At 46.9% G+C, this 23,471-nt stretch overlaps 1 protein-coding gene across 2 annotated transcripts in view; it reads right to left on the bottom strand.

The window, feature by feature from the left end:
- Positions 1 to 23,471, bottom strand: part of SYN1 (synapsin I) — a 557,871-nt gene that overhangs the window by 289,775 nt on the left and 244,625 nt on the right. For both annotated transcript variants that reach the window (XM_030193892.1, XM_030193893.1), the window contains exon 5: positions 13,396 to 13,485. In XM_030193892.1, coding sequence (XP_030049752.1) covers positions 13,396 to 13,485 — 90 coding nt within the window. The remainder of the gene's footprint in view (positions 1 to 13,395; positions 13,486 to 23,471) is intronic.

Below are 23,471 nucleotides of genomic sequence, written 5' to 3'. Positions count from 1 at the left end.
AGGCAGCTGTCCATATGGTTTAATTAAAACAACCTAGTAAACAGGAAATAATTTATTGGAAACAGTACCATCTGACTGCAAAGAAAACAAGTCAGTTAAAGACTCTCATTGCTATTTGGTATGAAGCAGCCTTATAAGGTGACCAGAGAATATTCTTAGTGATAAATGAATTTGCTTAGTACAAGAGGGTTATTTATATATAATAAGTGTTCTCTGAACACCAGCAGTTCATGTCAATCTCACAAGCTGGGTTCTCAAATTAAGAGCTGTTCTCAACAAAAGATAAAAACAACTAACCATTATCACCCTGCAAATAGCGCAGGAAACAGAGAAACATGCCAAAACACAGGTAACCAATCATGTACTGTACACCGCCTTGGGTGAATCTCTTCATAAAGACAGTTAATAAAGCCCAATAAATAAATAAATGACACAATGGGCAGTGTGTCACTGGGGTTCCAGAGAGCACAGATGATCTCTGGAAGAAAGTGAGCTCATGAGAATGCTGTGAGATGTAATCCAAGGGAATTCTGAATTGGCAGGAAGTGAGCTCATACTGAAAGCAGGCAGTCAGAGCAGCAGTGAGGAAGCATCAAGGACTCAAGACACAGGTGAAAGCAACTGAGCACCTGGAGTTAACTGCTATTTTTAGGCACCAAGAGGGCACTTATTTGGAGCCTATTTTGTAAAGAAAAGTTGGCACCTATGGATAAATTAGGTCTTACTTGCTGATTGACTTTCCTTGAGTCCCTCCAGACCAGTTCAGACACTTGGGTTATACCTCTCTGCCCATAGGTGGAGACTGAGAATTAATGAACCATAATGTCCATCAATGTAGAGTCCTGTACAATTTAGAACCCTATGAAGCCCCTGATTAGCCAGTATTTTCATAACAAAGCAGAAAGAACTTATTATAAAATCACACTCTAGGAACTAAAAAAAACCTCTTCAACAAATAAAGAGCAAATCTTAGAATTAATGAATGATTGCATTTATCCATAACTTATTATTAAAAATATTATTTCAACATGTTAAACAGCTGGAACAAAACCTAAGCAGGAGCCTACTAGACTTTTCTAATACAAAAGTGAAGAACACAGTATATGTATACACAACCAGGGAGGGTTCTATACTGGTCTGGAGGGAGTGGAAAACATGAAAAAGGATCTGAAAAAGCTAGAAGAATGGTCTAAGGTTTGGCAATTAAAATTCAATGCGAAGAAATGCAAAGTGATGCACTTAGGGAGTAGAAATCCAAGAGAGGCGTATGTGTTAGGCGGTGAGAGTCTGCTAGGTACAGATGGGGAGAGGGATCTTGGGGTGATAGTATCTGAGGATCTGAAGGTGATGAAACAGTGTGACAAGGCGGTGGCCGTAGCTAGAAGGTTACTAGGCTGTACAGAGAGAGGTGTGACCAGCAGAAGAAAAGAGGTGTTGATGCCCCTGTACAATTCGTTGGTGAGGCCCCACCTGGAGTATTGTGTTCAGTTTTGGAGGCCGAATCTTGCTAAGGATGTAAAAAGAATTGAAGCAGTGCAAAGAAAAGCTACGAGGATGGTATGGGATTTGCATTACAAGATGTATGAGGAGAGACTTGTGGACCTGAACATGTATACCCTGGAGGAAAGGAGGAACAGGGGTGATATGATACAGATGTTCAAATATTTGAAAGGTATTAATCCGCAAACAAACCTTTTCCGGAGATGGGAAGGTGGTAGAATGAGAGGGCATGAAATGAGATTGAAGGGGGGCAGACTCAAGAAGAGTGTCAGGAAGTATTTTTTCATGGAGAGGGTGGTGGATGCTTGGAATGCCCTCCTGCGGGAGGTGGTGGAGATGAAAACGGTAACGGAATTCAAACATGCGTGGGATAAACATAAAGGAATCCTGTGCAGAAGGAAGGGATCCTCAGGAGCTTAGCCTAGAATGGGTGGCAGAGCTTGTGGTTGGGAGGCGGGGCTAGTGCTGGGCAGACTTATACGGTCTGTGCCAGGGCTGGTGGTTGGGAAGCGGGACTAGTGCTGGGCAGACTTATACGGTCTGTGCTAGAGCCGGTGGTGGGAGGCAGGGATAGTGCTGGGCAGACTTATACTGTCTGTGCCAGAGCTGGTGGTGGGAGGCGGGGATAGGGCTGGCCAGACTTATACGGTCTGTGCCCTGAAGAGGACAGTACAAATAAAAAAGTAGCACATATGAATTTATCTTCTTGGGCAGACTGGATGGACCGTGCAGGTCTTTTTCTGCCGTCATCTACTATGTTACTATGTAACTCCAGGTCCCCGTGAATCCCATACTGTCACTCAACCTTCTTAGGATTGGTGGAGTTAGATAACGATTTCATCCAGTTCCTGAACAATGTCTGTTTGAGGACATTATGTAGAGGGATGGTGGATGACTCCTTAGGTGGCGAAGGATAGTCGATGACCTTGAACATCTCAGCCCTGGGCTCATCCTCAGTTACCACCGGGAAGGGAATGGCCGTAGACATTTCCTGCACAAAGGATGAGAAAGACAAACTCTCATGGGAAGAAAGCTTTCTCTCTGGCGAAGGAGTGGGGTCAGAGGGAAGGCCACAAGACTCCTCAGAAGAGAAATATCTTGGGTCTTCCTCTGCCTCCCACGAGGCCTCTCCCTCGGTATCGGACAGGTTCCCTGACTGCAGTCTGAAGCTGAGCCCATCTCGACGTCGAGGAGCTATGTCCCCGATGGTGATGCCGAGAAGTTGACTCCTGTGTCGGCAGCGATGAAGCTCCCTCCATCGAAGTCGACGGGGAGTCAACTTGGGTGGCAGCCGAAGCAGACATCGAAGGCCTCACCACGGGCGGGGAGCCAGCCACCGCATCTATCGACGGTACCGTAGGCGCAAGCACCCCCGGTACCAGAACAGACGGTCGCAGCAGCCCTTCCAGGAGCCCTGGAAGAATGGCTCGGAGGCGCTCGTCAAGAGTGTTTGTCGAGAAAGGCTGTGGGATCGGTGCAGGAGTCGAAGCCAGAATCTGCTGAGGACGAGGAGGCGGTACCGGGTTGTCCGGAGACCGGCGCATCAACACCTCTTGTATGGAGGGTGAGCGGTCCTACCGGTGTCGACGCTTCACAGGTGCCGAATCCCTTGACGCCCGGGAGCTCTCGGTACCGTGACAAGGGGACTGATGACGGTGCTTCGCCTTCGCTTGAGGCACGTCACCGGTACCCCTCGGTACTGACGAGGACGTGGAATCCACACGCCTCCTAGGGGTCGGGTCCGAAAGAGGCCGGTCCCGATGGGCCTGCACCGCAGGAGACCTCGAGGGAGGTGGAGACCCACTTGATGGCTCACTGCTGCCAGCGTGTGACTGTGATGGTCTCTGGACAGCCATTACATGCGCTCCTGACGTCGATGCAGTCTCCAGTGCCGATCTCGGTACCACTGTCGATGTCGAAGTACCGGGCAAAGCTCCAAACAGATGTTCCCATTAAGCTTGTCTCGACGCCTGTGTCTGCTTTTTAAGGCTAAGACACAACTTACACGCATCGGGGCGATGCTCGGCCCCAAGGCACTGGATACACCACGCGTGAGGGTCGGTGCCTGAGATTGCCCGGTTGCACTTCTTGAAGCCGCTGGCGATCCTCAATGTCATCGACGGAAAAATAGCGGCGGCGAAATCAAAACTTGTGATGGTGCCAAAAGAAGGGCACAAAAAAGGGAAAAACCTGTACGGGCGGCCAAAAAGGCCACACACGCAAACGAAAGGAAACTTATTAGGACAAAACTAAGAAATAAAGGAAAGTTTAACTTTTTTTTTTAAACGAAGGCACAGCTCAAACGCGAGCTGACACGAACAAAAAAACAAAGGAAATTGGCGAAGAAAACCGCCGAAACAAAGGCTCTTCTTCTCTGAGGCAACAGAGCAACTGCGAAAACAGCCACTCCTAACCGCGGAAAAAAGAAGACTGAAGCGGGACTCTCGCACAACAGGCAGGAAGATGGCCACGCATGAGCGGTGCGCGCACCCACTCGCTCGAAAGCTAGGAAGATTTTCCAGACCTGGGGCTGCCGTGGACGTCACCCACATGTGAGAACAAGCAGCCTGCTTGTCCTCGGAGAAAATTTTTCTTTCCTTTAGGCGGAGCAGATGAATCCAGACACTAGTGGGTTGTGACCATCTACCAGCAGGTGGAGATAGAAAACACTGAAGTGCCTCATGGAACAGAGAGCTCCTGGCCAGTCAGTATTTTTCATAACAAATCAGAAGGAAACAGTAATAGAAGAATTTTCCCTTCTCACAGTAACCAAAAATAAACTGAACACACCCTGAAAAACTTGATTGAAGAAATTGCACTAAAGCAGCAACCTGCAGCAACAACAACAACAACAACAAACCAACAGAGCAGGAAATCAAAGAAGGGCCCTAGAGTCATCTGCTGCACCTAAAGGAAAGAAAATCATCAGGTCAGTAGCAGATGAATCCAAAGACTAGTGGGATGTAATAATGCAGTCCTAACTAGGGAGGGAAATCGATGCTCCCATAGATAGGACCAACACCCTGAAAGCTGCAGCTGCATGAGCAGTGACATCCAGACGATAATGCTTGAAGAAGGTATGGAGGGACAACCACGTCGCCAATCTGCAAATTTCTTCCAAAGAAATCAAATGCATCTCTGACCACAAAGTGGCCACAGCCTGAGTCGAATGTACCCTTAGACGAGCAGGAATGTGTTTCCTGCAATTACATACGCCAACACGATAGCCTCACGCACCCAGCGAGCAATAATCACTTTAGATGCCGCCTCCACTTTATGAGGGCTGGCATGAAGTACGAACAAATGACCAGACCAACAAAACTCATCGGTTGCCTCCAGATACCGAAAAAGAATACAGCAAACATCAAGAAGCTCAAAGAACCAAATTCCCAAGGGTACAAATCTGCCTGAAAGGCGGGAAGAAATAAAGGCTGATTAAGGTGAAAAGTAGATATCACCTTAGGAAGAAAGGAGAGTACCATGTGTAGCGTGACCCCTTTGGGGGAGAAACACAAAAATAGGTTCCAACACAACAAAGCTTGTACCTCTGAGACCCTGCACGCCGACAAAACAGCAATGAGGAAGATTGTTTTGAGAGTCAGATATTCAAAGAAAAGTGATGCACCAGCTCGAAAGAAGCCTTTTGAAGAGACTGAAGCACCAGATTAAGATTCCACTCCAGGCACAAAGGATGCAATGGTGGCTTAAGCCAACACATTCCCTTCAAAAAACAGACGACATCAGGATGCGACGCCAAAGAGGAACCAAGCAGTCTGCCACTATAAACAGGTCACAGCCACCACTTGCACCCGCAAAGAATTGTAAGCCAGGCCTTTCCCCAAGTCATCCTGCAAGAAGGCAAAGATTTGGGGAAGGGAAGAATGCAACGGAGAAACTGCTCGATCAGCACACCACGTCTCAAAAGGTCTCCACACGTGTGCATAAGCCGAAGAGGTAGAATGCTTCTTCACCTGAAGTAGCGTAGCAATCACCTCCAGAGAATACCCTTTTTTCCTCAAATTGCCCGCTCAACAGCCAAGCCGTAAGACCATAGCAGGAGGGATCCTCCATCTGAATTGGGCCTTGAACCAGAAACCCGGGACAAAGGGGCAATCACAGAGGTTCTTCCACTTGCAACCCAATTAAGTCTGCATACCACTGATGACGAGGCCAATCAGGAGAAACTAGAATCACGTGACTCGGATAATCCATTGACGGACTCTTCCCAACATGGGCCATGGGGGAAACACAGAGAAGACGACCATCAACAATTTCTGAACTGTGGCTCCGCTTCCTGCTGAAAAACTATGGGGCTTTGGCATTGTGGTGAGTCACCATTAGGTTCATAACCGGTGTCCCCAAACCTGGCCATGATCAGTTGAAACACTGACTCTGAGTTCCCATTCTAGCAGGTGTAGGACAAGTCTGCTCAGGTACGTGTTCCCTTTTTTCATTTTTTCACTATTTCACTTTCTTTAGTTTTTTTTGTGCCATTTTCATTAGCTATGTTACTGTTGCCGATGCTATCTACACACGGTCTGGGTGGGCTCCACTTTTCAGATTCACAAGTATTTTGGCTATGTCACTTTGGGCTCTTTTATGTATACTTTGGGTGCCCTAGCGGGTTACATAGGTATGAACAACTTTCTGTGACGCTTCGTTTTGCTCTCTACAGACTCATTCATCTTACTCTCTCCAGCTTCCGGTTTTGGTTTGGTTCCTTTTTGGCAACACAGCACATGCTGCCTACATATGGTCTTGGTGTGTTCCGTTTCTCAGATTCACTACTATGTTGGTTTTGACACTCTGGGTCTTTATGCATACTTTAGGTGCCTTAGTGCACTACATAGGTATGACCAACCATCTATGATGCCTTGCATTGCACTCTACAGACCCATTCATCTTACCTCTCCGGCTTCTGATTTTGGTTTGTATCTATGGTTTTCTCATCAAAAGTGTGTGGCAGTTTCAATTTAGTCTATTTTGGCTAACATTTTGCTCAGCCTCTGTGCAATATTTTTACCTTGAACAAATGTTTCTATGTACCCCTCTGATTGCTCCATTCACTTCAGCTGGCCACAACAGGTCGGGTTCTTGTGACTATATGGTTAAGTGATGTGGTTCTCTACAGCCTGTCTTACACATTCTGTTGTATACTGCTATTTCTGCTTATTCTTTTTAGTGCATACTGTTCCAGTGCATTATTGATGTCTTTCCAGTTGCAATTCTGTGAAGCTAGCTTGCTTTGAATTGGCTACGGTATGTGCCTTTTTAGGCTTATTTATTTATATATTTTTTACATTAGCTTCTGCATATTTTATCATGTTCATCTTTTACTTATATCACAACATTTTATTTTACTTCCTATTAATCATGTGTACAGTATTTATTTAACTATTCCTATTGCCCATTCGTCCGTTTCACACTTTATTTCCTCACATTTTTCCTGTTCGTCTGTTTCACACTTTATTTCCTCACATTTTTCATGCTCCCTCATCCCCATCACTATTTGTTTACAGTCCCCTTTACTCACCTATTCTGACTTAAAAGTTCTATCTATGTCAATTTTGTCTTGAAATCTACCCTTTTGGTAAATAAGCGTTTTGTTGCTTTTACTGCCGTTTGCTTTGGTCATTTGGAACTTGCCTCACTCTCACCACTGTTGGGGTTGCTTGACACTTTTGTGGGACCTGTGAGGAACCCTCTTTGCGTTTGTTTGGGCACCAAATATTTTTTTAAATCAAATAAGCAAAAAACAAAGAAACTTTGATTTGGAGATGTTAATAGTATTCCACTGAGGTCAATAACACTGAATACAGGTGAAACTTTAGAAACAGCAGAGCAATCAAGAGTACTGGATATAATTTTAGATTCAGGCCTACGGTCTGATAGGTAAATAAGTGTTTTGTTTTTTATAAGTTTAGGCAATTAATGGCAATAAAATCAAATTTGCAATAGCAGGACTTTAGGATTTTAGCCCAGGCCGGTTTATTGTCCCAACTGGATTATTGTAACTCGTTATATTTTCAGATTACAAGAAATTTACAAAATCATTTGCAGTTGATGCAGAATACTGCTAAGACTGGTATGTAGGCTGAGTTGTTCTGACAGTATGTCTTCATCCGTGCGTGATCTTCACTGGTTATCAATACGCCAATGTATTATTTTTAAGTTAAGTTGTTTAAGTTTTTTAATCAATTTATAGTTTAAATTCAGAGGGGCTAGGAGAATTCCTTGTTGTTCCAACTGCCAGTAGAAAACTGGGCTTTGTGAGAACTTTGAAATTAGGTTTTCCTTCTTAAAAAAAATATTTGTTTTAAAACTAATATTGAGAATCCCCTTTGTTTTTTGGAGACAAGGTTATGGAATATGTTACCATCAGTTTTAAATTCATAGACCCTTTGAAGCATCGTCTATTTATTTTTGAGTCATCTTCGCTGTTTTCCTGAGTTCCATCAGATTTAAGACATATACCCTCCTATGAAGTCACTAACGAATCCTACATAGATGAAAGAAAATATAAATCTCTCCCCTTATGCCTTTGCTGACTTCTTTCAAACCAAAGTGGATAACCTGCTGAAATCCATACAAATGACAGCCCCTACAGAGAGGAAGACAGCGACATGCCTAGTGAATAACAGTCCAGCAGACCATCACTGGGCTTCCTTCAACCATTTAGACTCTCAAGAATTCAGATCTACACTCAGCAAATTTGCCAAGGACTCTAGTATTCTCAATCCTAGTAAGCAGAAATGCTTAAAGAAGCACCCTCATCAATAGTAACACACATCAAAGTGATGATAGAGAACATACTAGTCATGGGATCCTTTCCTAAAGGATTGTCCTGTCTCCTTTCCTAAAGAGAGAATCACTAGACAGGACATTACCAAATAATTATCAACCAGTGGCTAACATCCCCACACTTACAAAGATAATGGAAGCTGTAGTGGACACAAAATTACAGAACTTTCTAGACCAGCATGACCTCTTGGACCAATCACAGTCAGGCTTCCGCTCCTGCCACAGCACAGAAACAGTAATAGCCAGGCTCCTTTCAGAATCCCACCTAATGCTTGAGAAGGACCAACAAATCTTCATAATGCAATTGGATTTATCAGCTGCATTCAACCTGGTGAATCACACTCATCTACTAGAGCAGTTAGCTGAGGTAGGAATTGCAGACGCAGTCCTTAGATGGTTCTCATGTTTCCTTCAGGTGTGGAGACCCACAAGGATCTCCTTTATCCCCCATTCTCTTCAACTTCTACTTGAGAGATATATGGGAAGTCCTGACCCCATACAGGATCAAATACTTGTATGCGGAAGACATCATTCTTCTCTTCCCACGGTCTGACTTATACTCCGTATATGTGTTGACGAATGAAGTCTTCAACTCACTTTTTTCATGGTTCTGTGAAAGAAACCTGAAGATAAACCTAGATAAAACTAACATCCTATGGTTAGGTAAGGACACTCACACACCACCAACTCTACTGCCCAAGCTAGAAGGAACCACGATTGCCATAAAACAAGAAATAAAGCTTCTACGAGTCTGGCTAGACTCTCACTTTACCATGTTCACCTAAATAAACACTATAGTATGCCAAAGCTTCTACAAGCTGAAATGACTCTGCCATATTAAACATTTTCTGGATACAAAACACTTCCAGATTGTGGTCCAAGCGTTAGTTATATCAGTCCTAGATTACTGTAATATAATGTACCTAGGCCTCCCAAACAAATTACTAAGGAAGTTGCAGTTTATTCAAAATCCTGCAGCCAAATTAATAGGAGGAGGCTGCTGGATTGACCATGCCACCTCATTCCTGTTCAAACTACACTGAGTTCCCTGCAAAGCAAGGGTTGAATTCAAACTACTCACAGCGAATGCTGCATACCTGTAGAAGGTATTCTCCGAGGACAGCAGGCTGATTGTTCTCACTGATGGGTGACGTCCACGGCAGCCACCTCCAACCGGAAACTTCACTAGCAAAGGCCTTTGCTAGTCCTCGCGCGCCGATGCGCACCGCGCATGCGCGACCGTCTTCCCGCCCAAACCGGCTCGTGTTCGTCAGTCCCATATGTAGCAAGACAAAGACAAGGGAAGACACAACTCCAAAGGGGAGGCAGGCGGGTTTCTGAGAACAATCAGCCTGCTGTCCTCGGAGAATACCTTCTACAGGCATCTAGCATTCGCTTTCTCCGAGGACAAGCAGGCTGCTTGTTCTCACTGATGGGGTATCCCTAGCCCCCAGGCTCACTCAAAACAACAAACATGGTCAATTGGGCCTCGCAACGGCGAGGACATAACTGAGATTGACCTAACAATTTATCCAACTAACTGAGAGTGTAGCCTGGAACAGAATAAACATGGGCCTAGTGGGGTGGAGTTGGATTCTAAACCCCGAACAGATTCTGAAGCACTGACTGCCTGAACCGACTGTCGCGTCGAGTATCCTGCTGCAGGCAGTAATGAGATGTGAATGTGTGGACAGATGACCACGTCGCAGCTTTGCAGATCTCTTCAATATTGGCTGACTTCAAGTGGGCCACTGACGCTGCCATGGCTCTAACATTGTGAGCCGTGACATGACCCTCAAGAGCCAGCCCAGCCTGGGCGTACGTGAAGGAAATGCAATCTGATAGCCAATTGGATATGGTGCGTTTCCCCACAGCCACTCTCCTCCTGTTGGGATCAAAAGAAACAAACATTTGGGCAGACTGTCTGTTGGGCTGTGTCCGCTCCAGATAGAAGGCCAATGCTCTTTTGCAGTCCAATGTGTGCAGCTGACGTTCAGCAGGGCAGGAATGAGGACGGGGAAAGAATGTTGGCAAGACAATTGACTGGTTCAGATGGAACTCCGACACCACCTTTGGCAAGAACTTAGGGTGAGTGCGGAGGACTACTCTATTATGATGAAATTTGGTATAAGGAGCATGAGCTACTAGGGCTTGAAGCTCACTGACTCTACGAGCTGAAGTTACTGCCACCAAGAAAATGACCTTCCAGGTCAAGTACTTCAGATGGCATGAATTCAGTGGCTCAAAAGGAGGTTTCATCAGCTGGGTGAGAACGACATTGAGATCCCATGACACTGTGGGAGGTTTGACGGGGGGCTTTGACAAAAGCAAACCTCTCATGAAGCGAACAACTAAAGGCTGTCCTGAGATCGGCTTACCTTCCACACGGTAATGGTATGCACTGATTGTGCTAAGGTGAACCCTTACAGAGTTGGTCTTGAGACCAGACTCAGACAAGTGCAGAAGGTATTCAAGCAGGGTCTGTGTAGGACAGGAGCGAGGATCTAAGGCCTTGCTGTCACACCAGACGGCAAACCTCCTCCATAAGAAGAAATAACTCCTCTTAGTGAAATCTTTTCTGGAAGCAAGGAAGACACGGGAGACACCCTCCGACAGACCCAAAGAGGCAAAGTCTACGCTCTCAACATCCAGGTCGTGAGAGCCAGAGACTGGAGGTTGGGATGCAGAAGCGCCCCTTCGTTCTGTGTGATGAGGGTCGGAAAACACTCCAATCTCCACGGTTCTTCGGAGGACAACTCCAGAAGGAGAGGGAACCAGATCTGACGCGGCCAAAAAGGAGCAATCAGAATCATGGTGCCTCGGTCTTGCTTGAGTTTCAACAAAGTCTTCCCGACCAGAGGTATGGGAGGATAAGCATACAGCAGGCCGTCCCCCCAATCCAGGAGGAAGGCATCCGATGCCAGTCTGCCGTGGGCCTGAAGTCTGGAACAGAACTGAGGGACCTTGTGGTTGGCTTGAGATGCAAAGAGATCTACCAAGGGGGTGCCCCACACCTGGAAGTTCTGGCGCACTACTCTGGAGTTGAGCGACCACTCGTGAGGTTGCATAATCTTGCTCAACCTGTCGGCCAGACTGTTGTTTACGCCTGCCAGATATGTGGCTTGGAGCAACATGCCGTAACGGCGAGCCCACAGCCACATGCTGACGGCCTCCTGACACAGGGGGCGAGATCCGGTGCCCCCTGCTTGTTGATGTAATACATGGCAACCTGGTTGTCTGTCTGAATTTGGATAATTTGGTGGGAGAGCCGATCTCTGAAAGCCTTCAGATCGTTCCAGACCACTCGTAACTCCAGGAGATTGATCTGCAGATCGCGTTCCTGGAGGGACCAGCTTCCCTGGGTGTGAAGCCCATCGACATGAGCTCCCCACCCCAGGAGAGACGCATCCGTAGTCAGCATTTTTTGTGGCTGAGGAATTTGGAAAGGGCGTCCCAGAGTCAAATTGGACCAAATCGTCCACTAATACAGGGATTTGAGAACACTCGTGGACAGGTGGATCACATCTTCTAGATCCCTAGCCGCCTGAAACCACTGGGAAGCTAGGGTCCATTGAGCAGATCGCATGTGAAGACGAGTCATGGGAGTCACATGAACTGTGGAGGCCATGTGGCCAAGCAATCTCAACATCTGCCGAGCTGTGATCTGCTGGGACGCTTGTACCCGGGAGACGAAGGACAACAGATTGTTGGCCCTTGTCTCCGGAAGATAGGCACGAGCCGTCCGAGAATCCAGCAGAGCTCCTATGAATTCGAGTCTCTGTACTGGGAGAAGCAAAAATCGCGAAGACGCGTGAGGTCAACTTGAGGGGCACGAAACGGCGGTAAAACACAACCGTCCCGAGTGCGGACAAAAGAAGACTGACGAACACGAGCCGGTTTGGGCGGGAAGACGGCCGCGCATGCGCGGTGCGCATCGGCGCGCGAGGACTAGCAAAGGCCTTTGCTAGTGAAGTTTCCGGTTGGAGGTGGCTGCCGTGGACGTCACCCATCAGTGAGAACAAGCAGCCTGCTTGTCTTCGGAGAATAATCTTTAAACGCCTTTATGGAATAGCCCCACACTACTCACAAAAGTTCATACAAATATATCAATCCAAAAGAGTGCTTAGATGCTTAACAGACATCAGACTGGATGGAGGAGTAGCCTAGTAGTCCCACTGCAGCTCCTTGTGACTCTGGGCAAATCACTTAACCCTCCATTGCCCCAGGTACAAATAAGTACCTGTATATTCTATGTAAACCACCTTGAATGTAGTTGCAAAAACCACAGAAAGGCAGTAGATCAAGTCCCATTCCCATCCAAACAACCAAATCTGCCACCATAAAAGAACAACCAATAAAACAATGATAGGCAAAGGTGCAGAACTATGGAACTCATTACCAATAAAGATTAGACAGACCCCAAACTATCTAAGCTTCTGTAGAAAATTGAAAAACTGGCTTTTTTTTTTTTTTTCAAATACTATGGACCTCAAATGAACCCAACCTAGTGACCACTCAACTCCCTGCATACTCCAAGGGGCTACAAAGGAAGATGAATAAAATACTCCAAGGGGCTACAAAGGAAGTCAAGTAATAACACAGACAATTCTGTACAACAGAGTCATTTCATTAATTTGTTTTCTCTTTTCAGTTACCAAGTGCTACTTAGACCTGACACACACACACAAATGTAACAAAGTTCTCTTCTGTTTAATGTAATGATATTCCTCCTCTTGTTTCAATGTAATGATTTTTAGAGTTTCTCTTTTTTCAGTTCCAATGTTCAAGCTCTTCCCAATCTGGATTTGCTCTGCGCCTAGAACTTAAAGGTTATGCAGACTATAAATGCCATAATTAAATGAAACTAAATTATCTACATTCTGTCTAAAAAGGGCTTCACAGATTGTACAGATTCTGAATCTCAGCCAAAATGCTCAGAAGGGACCATCTGCAGTTCATGGCCAAGGCCCTATATTTGCATAGCCAAAAACTGGGCGCAAGCAATATTTGGTTTCTTTAATCTGAAGAGAAACCAGAGAGTTACATTCCATCTGTGCTTGTCTGATATGTCTACCCCACATCCCCTCAACTCACCATCTCCTTGTAGTTGGGATAGTATGTCTGCTGAATCAAGGGGAACTCCTCTGAGCCCAGCTTCTTCTGCAGCTTCACCATCTGTGAAAACTAAGAGAAGGACAGAGGAAACGAGAGAAATCAAGGAAAAGAGTGACAGAAGCACAGTAGCAGACAAACAAAGGAGAAAAGAGACAATGAAAATAAGGAGAGTGAGGAAGAAAAAAATAGCAGAAAGGTTTATTACAAATAGATAAGGAAAAATTAGTTAATTACCTGATAATTTTCTGTCCTTTAGTCCCAAAGGATCAGTCCAGACAAATGGGTTGTGACCATCCGCCAGAAGGTGGAGATAGAGAACTCTAATGAATTGTTCCTCAAAAGCTCCTGTGCTTATCAACCAAGCCAGTATTCCATAACAAAGCAGTAAAAGAGAGTGACTTCCAGAGAAAAAAACTCCAGCCTCTAGATAGAAAAAGAACTATGAAATAAATGGCAAAACTTGTGCCTTAGAAATAATGGAACCAGAACAATACAAACATCTGAAATTATATAGAACCCGGAAAAACTGGAAAAACCAAAATCATCACAGGAGGGTGGGCTCTGGACTGATCCTTTGTGTCTAAAAGAAAGAAAATTATCAGGTAATTAACTAATTTGTCCTTCCATTATGTCCTAAGGATCAGTCCAGACAAATGGGATGTACAAAAGCAGTCCCTAAGAGGGGAGGGACTGTGATATCCCTGCAGCGAGAACTGTGGCCCTGAAGGAATCATCTGCTTGAGCAGACAAATCCAAATGGTAATGCTTAACAAAGGAATGAGAAGAAGGCCATGTCACTGACTGACAGATCTCTGCCAACGAAATTGCCCTAGACTCTGCCAAAGAAGTCACCAAAGACCTGGTGGAATGCACCTTGACATGTATGGGAGCGAATGTAAGCCGCAGAAATAGCCTCCTTAAGCCATCGAGCCAAATAGACTCCTTAAGCCATCGAGCCACTGTCTGTTTGGAGGCCGGCAACCCTTCCGGGATCCTGCAAAGAGGACATAAAGATGATCAGACCACCTAAAATTGTTGGTAGCAGTAAGATAGCGCATAAGGATGCGCTTCACATCCAACAGTCACAGGGAAGAGTATTCTGCAGAACAGCCCTCCCTGGAAAAAGAAGGAAGAAGCACAGTCTGATTGACATGAAAAGGAGATATAATCTTTGGCAAAAAGGACGGAACGAAACTCCTAAGTCAGAAAAACAGAGAAAGTAATCTGTGCAAGAGAGACCTTGAAGCTCTGAAATGCTCCATGCTAACAAAATGGCAACTAGAAATACTGCCATTAAAGTAAGATTTTGATAGCTGCTAAATGAAGGGGCTCAAAGGGGGCTGAATGAAGAGCCTTAAGAGCCACTTAAAGACTCCACTGAGGATAAATATTGTGGAGAGGAGGACGCAGATGACTGACTCCCAGGGTGAGCAGTCAATGAGGCATTCTGTATCTTGCCAACGCTGCTAGCTGAACTTTGAGCGAATTGAGAGCCAGGCCTTTTTTTAATCCCTCCTGAAGGAAGGATAAAATCAGAGACAAGGAAGCACGAAATGGAGAAACACCATTCTGGGCAAACCAGCTCTCAAAAGTTCTCCACACTCTAGCATAAGAAGAAGTGGACCACTTGTGGGTTTGCAGCAAGGTACTAATAACATCATCTGTGTAACCCTTCTTCCTCAATCACACCCTCTCACGAACCAGGTTGTAAGACCAAAGCAGGAGTACTGGACCTTGGTGTAATAAGCATGTCTATGGAGGAAGAGTCAACCGAAAAGCAATTTGAAGATGGATGAGGTCTGCATATCAAGGATGTCTGGGCCAGTCCAGAGCTACAAGAATGACCTTTCCAGGATGACACGCAATCCTATGCAACATCCTTCCCATGAGAGGCCACGGAAAGGAGGCTGTCCAACGGCCAAGGCTGTACCAGTGAATCCATTCCTAGGGAGTCTTTCTCCATGAAGTGGCTGTAGAATCTGTGTAATGCATTGAGTCTGGATGCCACTGTGTGGAAATGAGGCGAAATGCATTCTTTGACAGTTGCCATTCCCCCGGGTCCAGAGACACTCTGCTGAGGAAATCTGCATGAGAGTTCAGTGAACCCACTATGTGAGACGCCAAAATCATTGGAATTTTCAATTCTGCCCACTGAAAAAGAAGACACACCTCCTGGGCTAGAGATACACTCTTTGTTCCTCCTTGTCTGTTGAGATGTAACATTGTCCAAGAATACGTGCACCAGCCTCCCGAGAAGAAGAGGTGCAAAGGCTAGAAGAGCCTTACAGACAGCTTGAAGTTCCAGTCTGTTGATGGACCAGAAAGCCTCCATGCTCGATCAGCAGCCCTATGCAGAGTGAGATAGATAATGGGCCCCCTATCAACTGGGAGTTTGTAAGGGCAACCCTGCCTGAGTGTGCACAGGGAGAAGCCGTCTGGCTTGAGGCATCCACAGCACCAGCTGGTTGTAAGTCCCCAAGACCAGAGACCACCAGCTCAACAGGAACAACTGTAGTGGGCCGCATGTAGAACTTTGCCCAAAGTAGAACATCCAAAGTTGATGCCATAGAACCGAGAACCTGAGCCTAATCCCACACCTGCGGGCAGGGAAAAGAGAGAAGCCTGACAATTTGCTGTTTGAGCTTGAACTGACGATGCTGAGGCAGGAAAACCTTCCCCATCTGTGAACTGAAACACACTCCCAGAAACTCCAGGGTCTGGGTGGGGGTGAGAAGATTCTTGCTGTAACTCACCACCCAATCCAGTGCAGAAAGAATAGACAGGACTGTCTGTGTACTAAGAAGCTCTGTTGATAAGAAGGTTCCCGAATTAGACAATCATCCAAGTAAGGATGTACCTGGATCCCTTCCCGGCCAAGAAAGGATGCCACCACCACCATAACTTTTGAAAATCAGCGCGGTACAGTAGCGAGGCCAAAAGACATGGCCTTGAATTGAAAATGATCACAAACCGGAGAAATTTCCTGTGAGGAGGCTAAATTGGGATATGAAAATAAGCCTCCTAGAGGTCCAAGGAGATGAGAAACTTGCCTGGCTGGACCGAGGCTATGACAGAATGAAGAGTCTCCATGCAGAAGTGTAGCACTCTGAGAAACATGTTCACCCCTCTAAGATCCAGAACAGGGAGAAAAGAGTCTTCATTCTCTGGGACGACAAAACAGATGGAATATCAATCCGTGCCCCTCTTTGCCAGAGGAATGGGCTGAATGGTCCACAGTCGCCTTAAAGAGGCTAAGGTAGTTAGCACTGGCCGACTCTTTGCAGAGCTGCCACAAGGGGGACAGCATGAAAAGATCTGTGAGTGGCTTTGAAAATTCTAGCCTGTAGTCATGCAGAATGATATCGAGGACCCATTGGTCTGAAGTAATGGTGATCCTCGACCCCATCATTGCGAGGACTGTGAAGAGAGAGGTTCTTGAGAAAGCAGAAAAGGGCTTTTTGCCTCTTTGAAAGAAAGACTGAGTATGAGGAAAGTGAAGTTTTTGAGCGGAAGCACTAGCCTCCCCTAGTCTATACCTCCATGCTTCTTGAAAACGAGACTTAGCCACCCGGAGATGAGGCTTAGGCTTGTCCTCAGGTAACTGCTGGAACTTGGAATCTCCCAGGTCTTTAACAATCTTCTGCAAATCCACATCAAAGAGTACTTTCCCCCGAAAGGGCAACTTCGCCAGACAAGATTTGGATGCCACATCAGCAGCCTAATGCCTCAACCATAGCAAGCGTCGCGCTGAAACAGCCAAGGCCATACCCTTAGCTGATGCTCAGAAAACATCATAAAGAGCGTCTGACAAATAGGACACCTCGCCTCTAGGGTAGGGAGAAAGTCTGGACGTGAGTCCAACATAGACAACTGATGAATTCAAGATAAAGAAGCCCTGGCTACAAAAGCAGAAATTGCTGCTTGAGAATTTAGAACAGCTAGTTGAAAGGCAAGCTTCCAGGAAGCCTACAGCTTGCAGATAAGCATATCCTTTAATGCAGTACCACCTTCAACAGGGATAGTGGTACGTTTAGTAACAGCCGTAATAAGAGCATCCACCTTAGGCAGAGCAAGCTGCTATAAATCAGAGGCAGAGGGGGATATAATTTAGACATAGCACAAGCCTCCTGGAGGTTAGAATCAGGGATCTCCCACTGAGCTGATTTAAGCTCCTGCTTAGCCTCATGAATATGGAAAGATACAAGAGGTCTCTTAGTACCTGACATAATAGTTGGTGCAAGACCAGAGGACTGAGAAACATAAGAAAACATTTTTAAAGCCTCCATAGATTTTGAGATCAAGAGAGGCAACTCTGCTCTCAAAAACAGCCTAGCTACAGAATGATCATCACCTCAGTCTGCCTCTGAAATGTCCAAGTCAGTGCCATCAGCAGAATAAGGACAGTCAGAATACGTCTCTTCTGAGTCCTGAGGAAGAACATTCTCCAAATCCTGCGAAACAGAAAGTTTTCATTTCTTAGGAAGCTGTTCCTCAAAAGCAATGTGAGAGGAAGAAGGAGAGGAAGTCTGAGCTGACTTTAATAAAAAGGCCTGATGAAATAAAAGAACAAATTCAGTTGAAAACGGCAAGGCAGAGACTTTCTACCCTGGCACAAACCAACATCCTGGGACATGGTAGCGGGCGAGAAACCCGCTGATAAAATGGTTGCCAAAGCCTCGCAGAGCGCAGGAGCCGTTGGCACTGAGCCCGCCAAAACCGCCATCGGAGAAGGGCCAGATTGAACTCCTGGAGACGGAGTACTGATGGCCAAGGCAGTCAAAGCAGCATGTCCACAGAAGTAAAGCAAAGCTGCAGGAACCAATAGCCGAGAGCTTACCCCCACACTGCGCACAAGACTTAATAGGCTCAGACACAGAATAATAAATATACTCACAGAAAACAGCTAGTTTCATAACCTCCAAGGTACTGAAGCCCCACAATCTTTCCACAGAGCAAACGCTCTCAAAAAGAACTGCAGTGGCTGCTTTTTTTTTTTAAGATACAGGCAGGAGAAAAAGAGAAGGGAAGACTGAGATAAAGAGGTAGAAAGTGGCAATGGGGGAGCAGAGAGGGACCTACATCACTAGATTTACACCCAGGGCACAGGATATTCTCAACCCCAACCTCAACTGAACGTACAAGCAGGACAGGAGGCCAAACAAAAGTCACCACAGCGCACAGGAGCTGCTATCTCGCCTGCTGGAGATAGAGAATACTGGCTTGGTTGCAAAGCGCAGGAGCTTATGAGGCACAACTCATTACAGTTCTGTATCTCCACCTGCTGGCGGATGGTCACAACCCATTTGTCTGGACTGATCCTTGGGACGTAAAGGAAACTTCTTTATATACTATTGAGCCACAATGGACAGCAGTTTTGTTTGTTTTTTTTAAACCCCACCCGGCACAGCTAAAAAGTTGGGATGTGCAGCACCAATGGTAAAATTATGTCTTACCTGATAATTTTCTTTCCTTTAACAAAGCAGATGAATCCAGGAACTAGTGGGTTAAGACCGCCTACCAGCAGGTAGACATAGAGATAAACAAACTAAAGGCAGTGATGCCAGACAGACAGCTCCTTCCTCAGTTAGTATGTCATTTTTAAGCATTTGACAAGGCCAAAAATATGAAACCAATAACAACCAGAAACCATCCTCACTAAGAAAAACAGAGAACCAAATAAGAACTTCAAAATAACTGCAACTTGATCCAGAAATTGGAATCCTTTCTGTGTTCCCATATCTGTCTGAACTCTGCAAAAGAGAACCCGGAAGGAAAAAATAGTCACATTGCGCGGAAAATGAAAAAACCGTCGGCTGAACTAGGGAGGGATCCTGGATTCATCTGCTGCATTAAAGGAAAGAAAATTATCAGGTAAGACATAATTTTACCTTCCTTCTCACTTGCAGCAAATGAATCCAGGAACTAGTGAGATGTACCAAAGCATTCCTTAAGTAGGGTGGGAAGCCGACTCTCCCCGAGCCAACACTCCTCCCCCTAAACTCGCATCCTCCCGAGCAGACACGTCTAGCCTGTAATGCTTCGCAAACGTATGACGGGACGCCCAAGTAGCCGCCTGACAAATCTCTTCCAGAGATAAGGCCGACACCTCCACCCAAGAAGCCGCCTGTACCCGAGTAGAATGCGCCTTCAGGGCAACTAGAGACGCCTGCCCTTGTAGCAGATACACCGCTCCAATGGCTTCCCTAATCCAGTGAGCAATGGAAGCCTTAGAAGCCGCCTCACCCCTTTTTGATCCTGACAAGAGCACAAAGAGATGATCTTAGCATGGAAACTCGTTAGAGATCTGCAAGTACTGAAACAAGGCTCTCCGCACGTCCAGGAAACATAGCGAGGCAAACTCCCCCAGATAATCCTCTCTTCGAAAAGACAGAAGATAAACTGCCTGATTGACATGGAAAGCCGAAACCACTTTAGGTAGAAATGACGGCACCCTCCGGATTGACACCCCTGCTTCAGAAAACTGCAAAAAAGGATCTCTGGAAGACAAACCCTGAATTTCAGAAATCCTCCTAGCCGAAGCAATGGCCACCAAAAACACTGTCTTAAGTGTTAGAGCCTTCTCAGAAACCTTATTCAACGGCTCAAACAGTGGGGCCTGGAGGGTTCGCAGTACCACATTCAAATGCCATGCTGGGCACGGCTGCCGCACAGGAGGCCGAAGCCAAAGAGCCCCGCTTAGAAAATGGACCACGCTGCTAAAGAGGAACCGTGCAGTTTGCCCCTAAAACAAGCTAGCACGGCCACCTGCACTCGAAGGGAATTATATTGCAATCCATTTTGAAGACCATCCTGAAGGAACTCCAGAATTACCGGAATGTCCGCCCAAAAAGGCAATGCAGCACGCAAAGCACACCACGCCAAGAAAGCTTTCCACACTCGCGCGTACGCTGCTGAAGTGGACTGCTTCCATGCCCCCAAAAGAGTGGCAATGACTGATCCTGAAAATCCCTTCTTCCTCAGCTGCCGCCTCTCAATAGCCAGGCCGTAAGACCAAAGCGGGACGGATTTTCCATCTGAACTGGCCCTTGATGCAGCAGATCGGGAGTCATCGAAAGTCGCAATGGTGGCTCTGAGAGTGCTCGAACAAGATCCGCATACCACGGCTGTCGGGGCCAGTCTGGGGCCACTAGAACGACTGCCCCCCCCCCGATGCCAAATGGAGATGTGCAGGTAAGCTTCCCTCAAATCGAGAGCCGTCAAAAACCCGCCTGTTTGAACAGCAGCAATAACTGCCCGTAATGTCTCCATGCGGAAGTGACAAACCCGCAAAAACTGATTTACTTTTCTGAGATCGAAAATAGGCCGAAAGCCCCTCCCTTCTTTGGAACCACAAAGAAGATGGAGTACCAACCTATGCGCCTTTCGAGAGGAGGAACAGGCACGATAGCCCCTATCCTTAGCAGGTCTCGCAAACACTGCAGAACCGCTATCCTCTTGGCCCGTGATACACAGCGGAACTCCAGAAAAAAGTCAGTGATGGGAGAGAAGAATTCTAGCTTGTACCCTTCTCGCACCACATCGAGGACCCACTGGTCTGAAGTAATTCTGGCCCACTCTGGAAGAAACAGAGAAAGCCGACCACCGACCTGCTCTCCTCCCGAGTGGACCTGCGCCCCATCATTGGGAGGCCCGAGAAAGAGCCCCCTGACAAGAGGGGGGTCCAGCTGGACGCTTCTCGTTGCAAAAGGAAGAACGCTGCCCAAAACGAGGATGCTGAAAGGCTGCGTTGGACCACCCAGGGCGATACCGTCGCTTCTCTCTGAAACGTGACCTCGAGGCTCCCTGCCTGGAAGTAGACTTGGGTCTATCCTCCGGAAGACGCTGAGATTTGGAATCCCCCAGATCTTTAACAATCTTTTCTAGGTCTTCCCCAAAAAGCAATTTCCCTCAGAAAGGCAATTTAATGAGCCGTTGCTTAGAGGCCATATCTGCAGCCCAATGACGGAGCCACAGAAGACGCCAAGAGGAAACGGTAAAGGCCATGAGTTTGGCCGAAGCACGGACCAAATCACACGAGGCATCCGCCCAGTATGCCAGCCCAATATCCATTAGCGACATCTGAGGAGTTCCCGGCATATCAGACTCCGAAATCAAATCCATGACGGAATGTAGCCAACTGAGACAAGCTCTAGCCGCATAAGAATTACAAACAGAAGCTTGAAGTGTCAAAGCAGCCACCTCAAAGGCACGTTTTAAAAAGGCCTCTAGCCGTCTGTCTTACATATCCTTAAGTGCCACACCACCTTCTACTGGAAGAGTAGTCTTCTTAGTGACCGCCGTCACCAGGGCATCCACCCTAGGTAGAGCAAACTGCTCTAAACGGTCCGCTGAAACCAGATACAGCCTGGCCATAGCCCTGGCTACTTTCAGCCCCCCATCCGGACCCGCCCACTAGGCCGAAAACAACAATAGCGTCATGTACCAGAAAGGCCTTAGAAGGCCGACTGGTACTAGCCACCTTGGGGTTGACCGCCTGAGAAGCCGCAACCTCAGGGTCTTCTATATTCAGGGCTTCCAGCACCTGAGTTATAAAGGAGGACAACTCCTCCTTATGGAAAATCCTCACGCCAGAAGAGTCCTCTGGTTGGTCAGTGAGGACACCGTCCTCCACGTCCTCTACCCATCTGCTCTGAGACAGCCACCACGGAGGAAGATGCAGGCGACCGTATGCAGGACCCCTCCTTAGACCCCAAAGAAAGCCTAGACTTTTTAAGGGAGGAGAAATCCTCTGGGGAAAAACCCAAAATCTCTTGTTTACCCCCCAGACCCCCTGAGAGAATCAAAGGCCGAAGCTGTCGCAGTCACGTGAGGGGGGGCAAGGCCTTTTTCAACAAAAACGCCTGATGGAGTAGCAAAATAAACTCTGGCGAAAACCCCTTCCCCGCAACGGAGGAGGTCGCAGCCCTGGCACCTGCACCACCGCACATCGTGCCTGACGGCCCCCCCAACTCCCCTACCAGCAGAGAAGAAGCTTTGCCCAAAACCGCTACCAGAGCCGGCTCCGCGAGAATCGCCAGGCTCTGGGTGGAAAAGCACGCTCTCGGGGGGGGGGGGGGGGGCACCGCTCCATCAAGTCCCGCCTGTCCCCGAACAGGAACCCAGAAGACTTACCCCGAACCGTGAAAGCGTGGGAACTGACAGCTGAGTCGAAGGAAAAAATTCTCTCCAACTCCACTTCGAGGCAGGCTCAGACAAGCAGGCAACAGAAAACAGGACTACAGCAGCAACACAAACCTGCTCTCAGCAAAAACACATTTCCCTGTGCTTCTCTGTTTCTCTTTTAAATAAATTCTATGGTTCTCTTTTTTTTTTTTTGTGAGGAGGCAGAAACAAACAGGGAAGGAAAGGAACAGCAAAAGCCTGTTCAGAGGGAATTTGAGGTGCAGCAGGGACCCAGCAACTGCGTATGCTGCCAAAGGGGACACCACCAGTCAGCCACCCCAGGCTCAAACTGGCCACCAGCCCAGGAGCACCCTCACAGGCCTTGGGCCCAGGAGCTGGAGAAAAAGCCGCCCACCACCTGCTGAGATAGAGACATATTAACCGAGGAAGGAGCTGGTCATCTGGCATCACTGCTTTTAGTTTGTTTATCTCTATCTCCTCCTGCTGGTAGGCAGACTTAACCCACTAGTTCCTGGATTCATCTGCTGCAAGTGACAAGGAAATCCAGATAGAGGCCAGTTCTGAATATCTGGATAGGATGGTCAACACCAGTGCTACCCAGATAGTGGTAATATTGAATCTGCTATCCGGATAGCTAACTGGATAAAGTTCAGACAGCCTTTTTGTTGCCCTCACTTTTTCTGGATAGTTATCCAGTTAGCAGACTGAATCTAGCTGTTAACTGGATAGCTTCTAGCTCTGCCTTCACTCTGCTCCCATACTGCCCTGGCAACATCTGGATAGTGTAGACGCAGTCAATAAGGATATTCAGCAGCACTATCCGTATAGTACCACTGAATATTCTGGTCAGCAACAATTATCTGGATAGCAGTTGCTGCTAACCTGATCAGTGTCACTGAACAATGACCCTG

This window comes from Microcaecilia unicolor, chromosome 2 (genome assembly GCF_901765095.1).
Source record: "Microcaecilia unicolor chromosome 2, aMicUni1.1, whole genome shotgun sequence".
NCBI lineage: Eukaryota > Metazoa > Chordata > Amphibia > Gymnophiona > Siphonopidae > Microcaecilia > Microcaecilia unicolor.
This window is presented reverse-complemented; position numbering and strand designations above follow the sequence as displayed.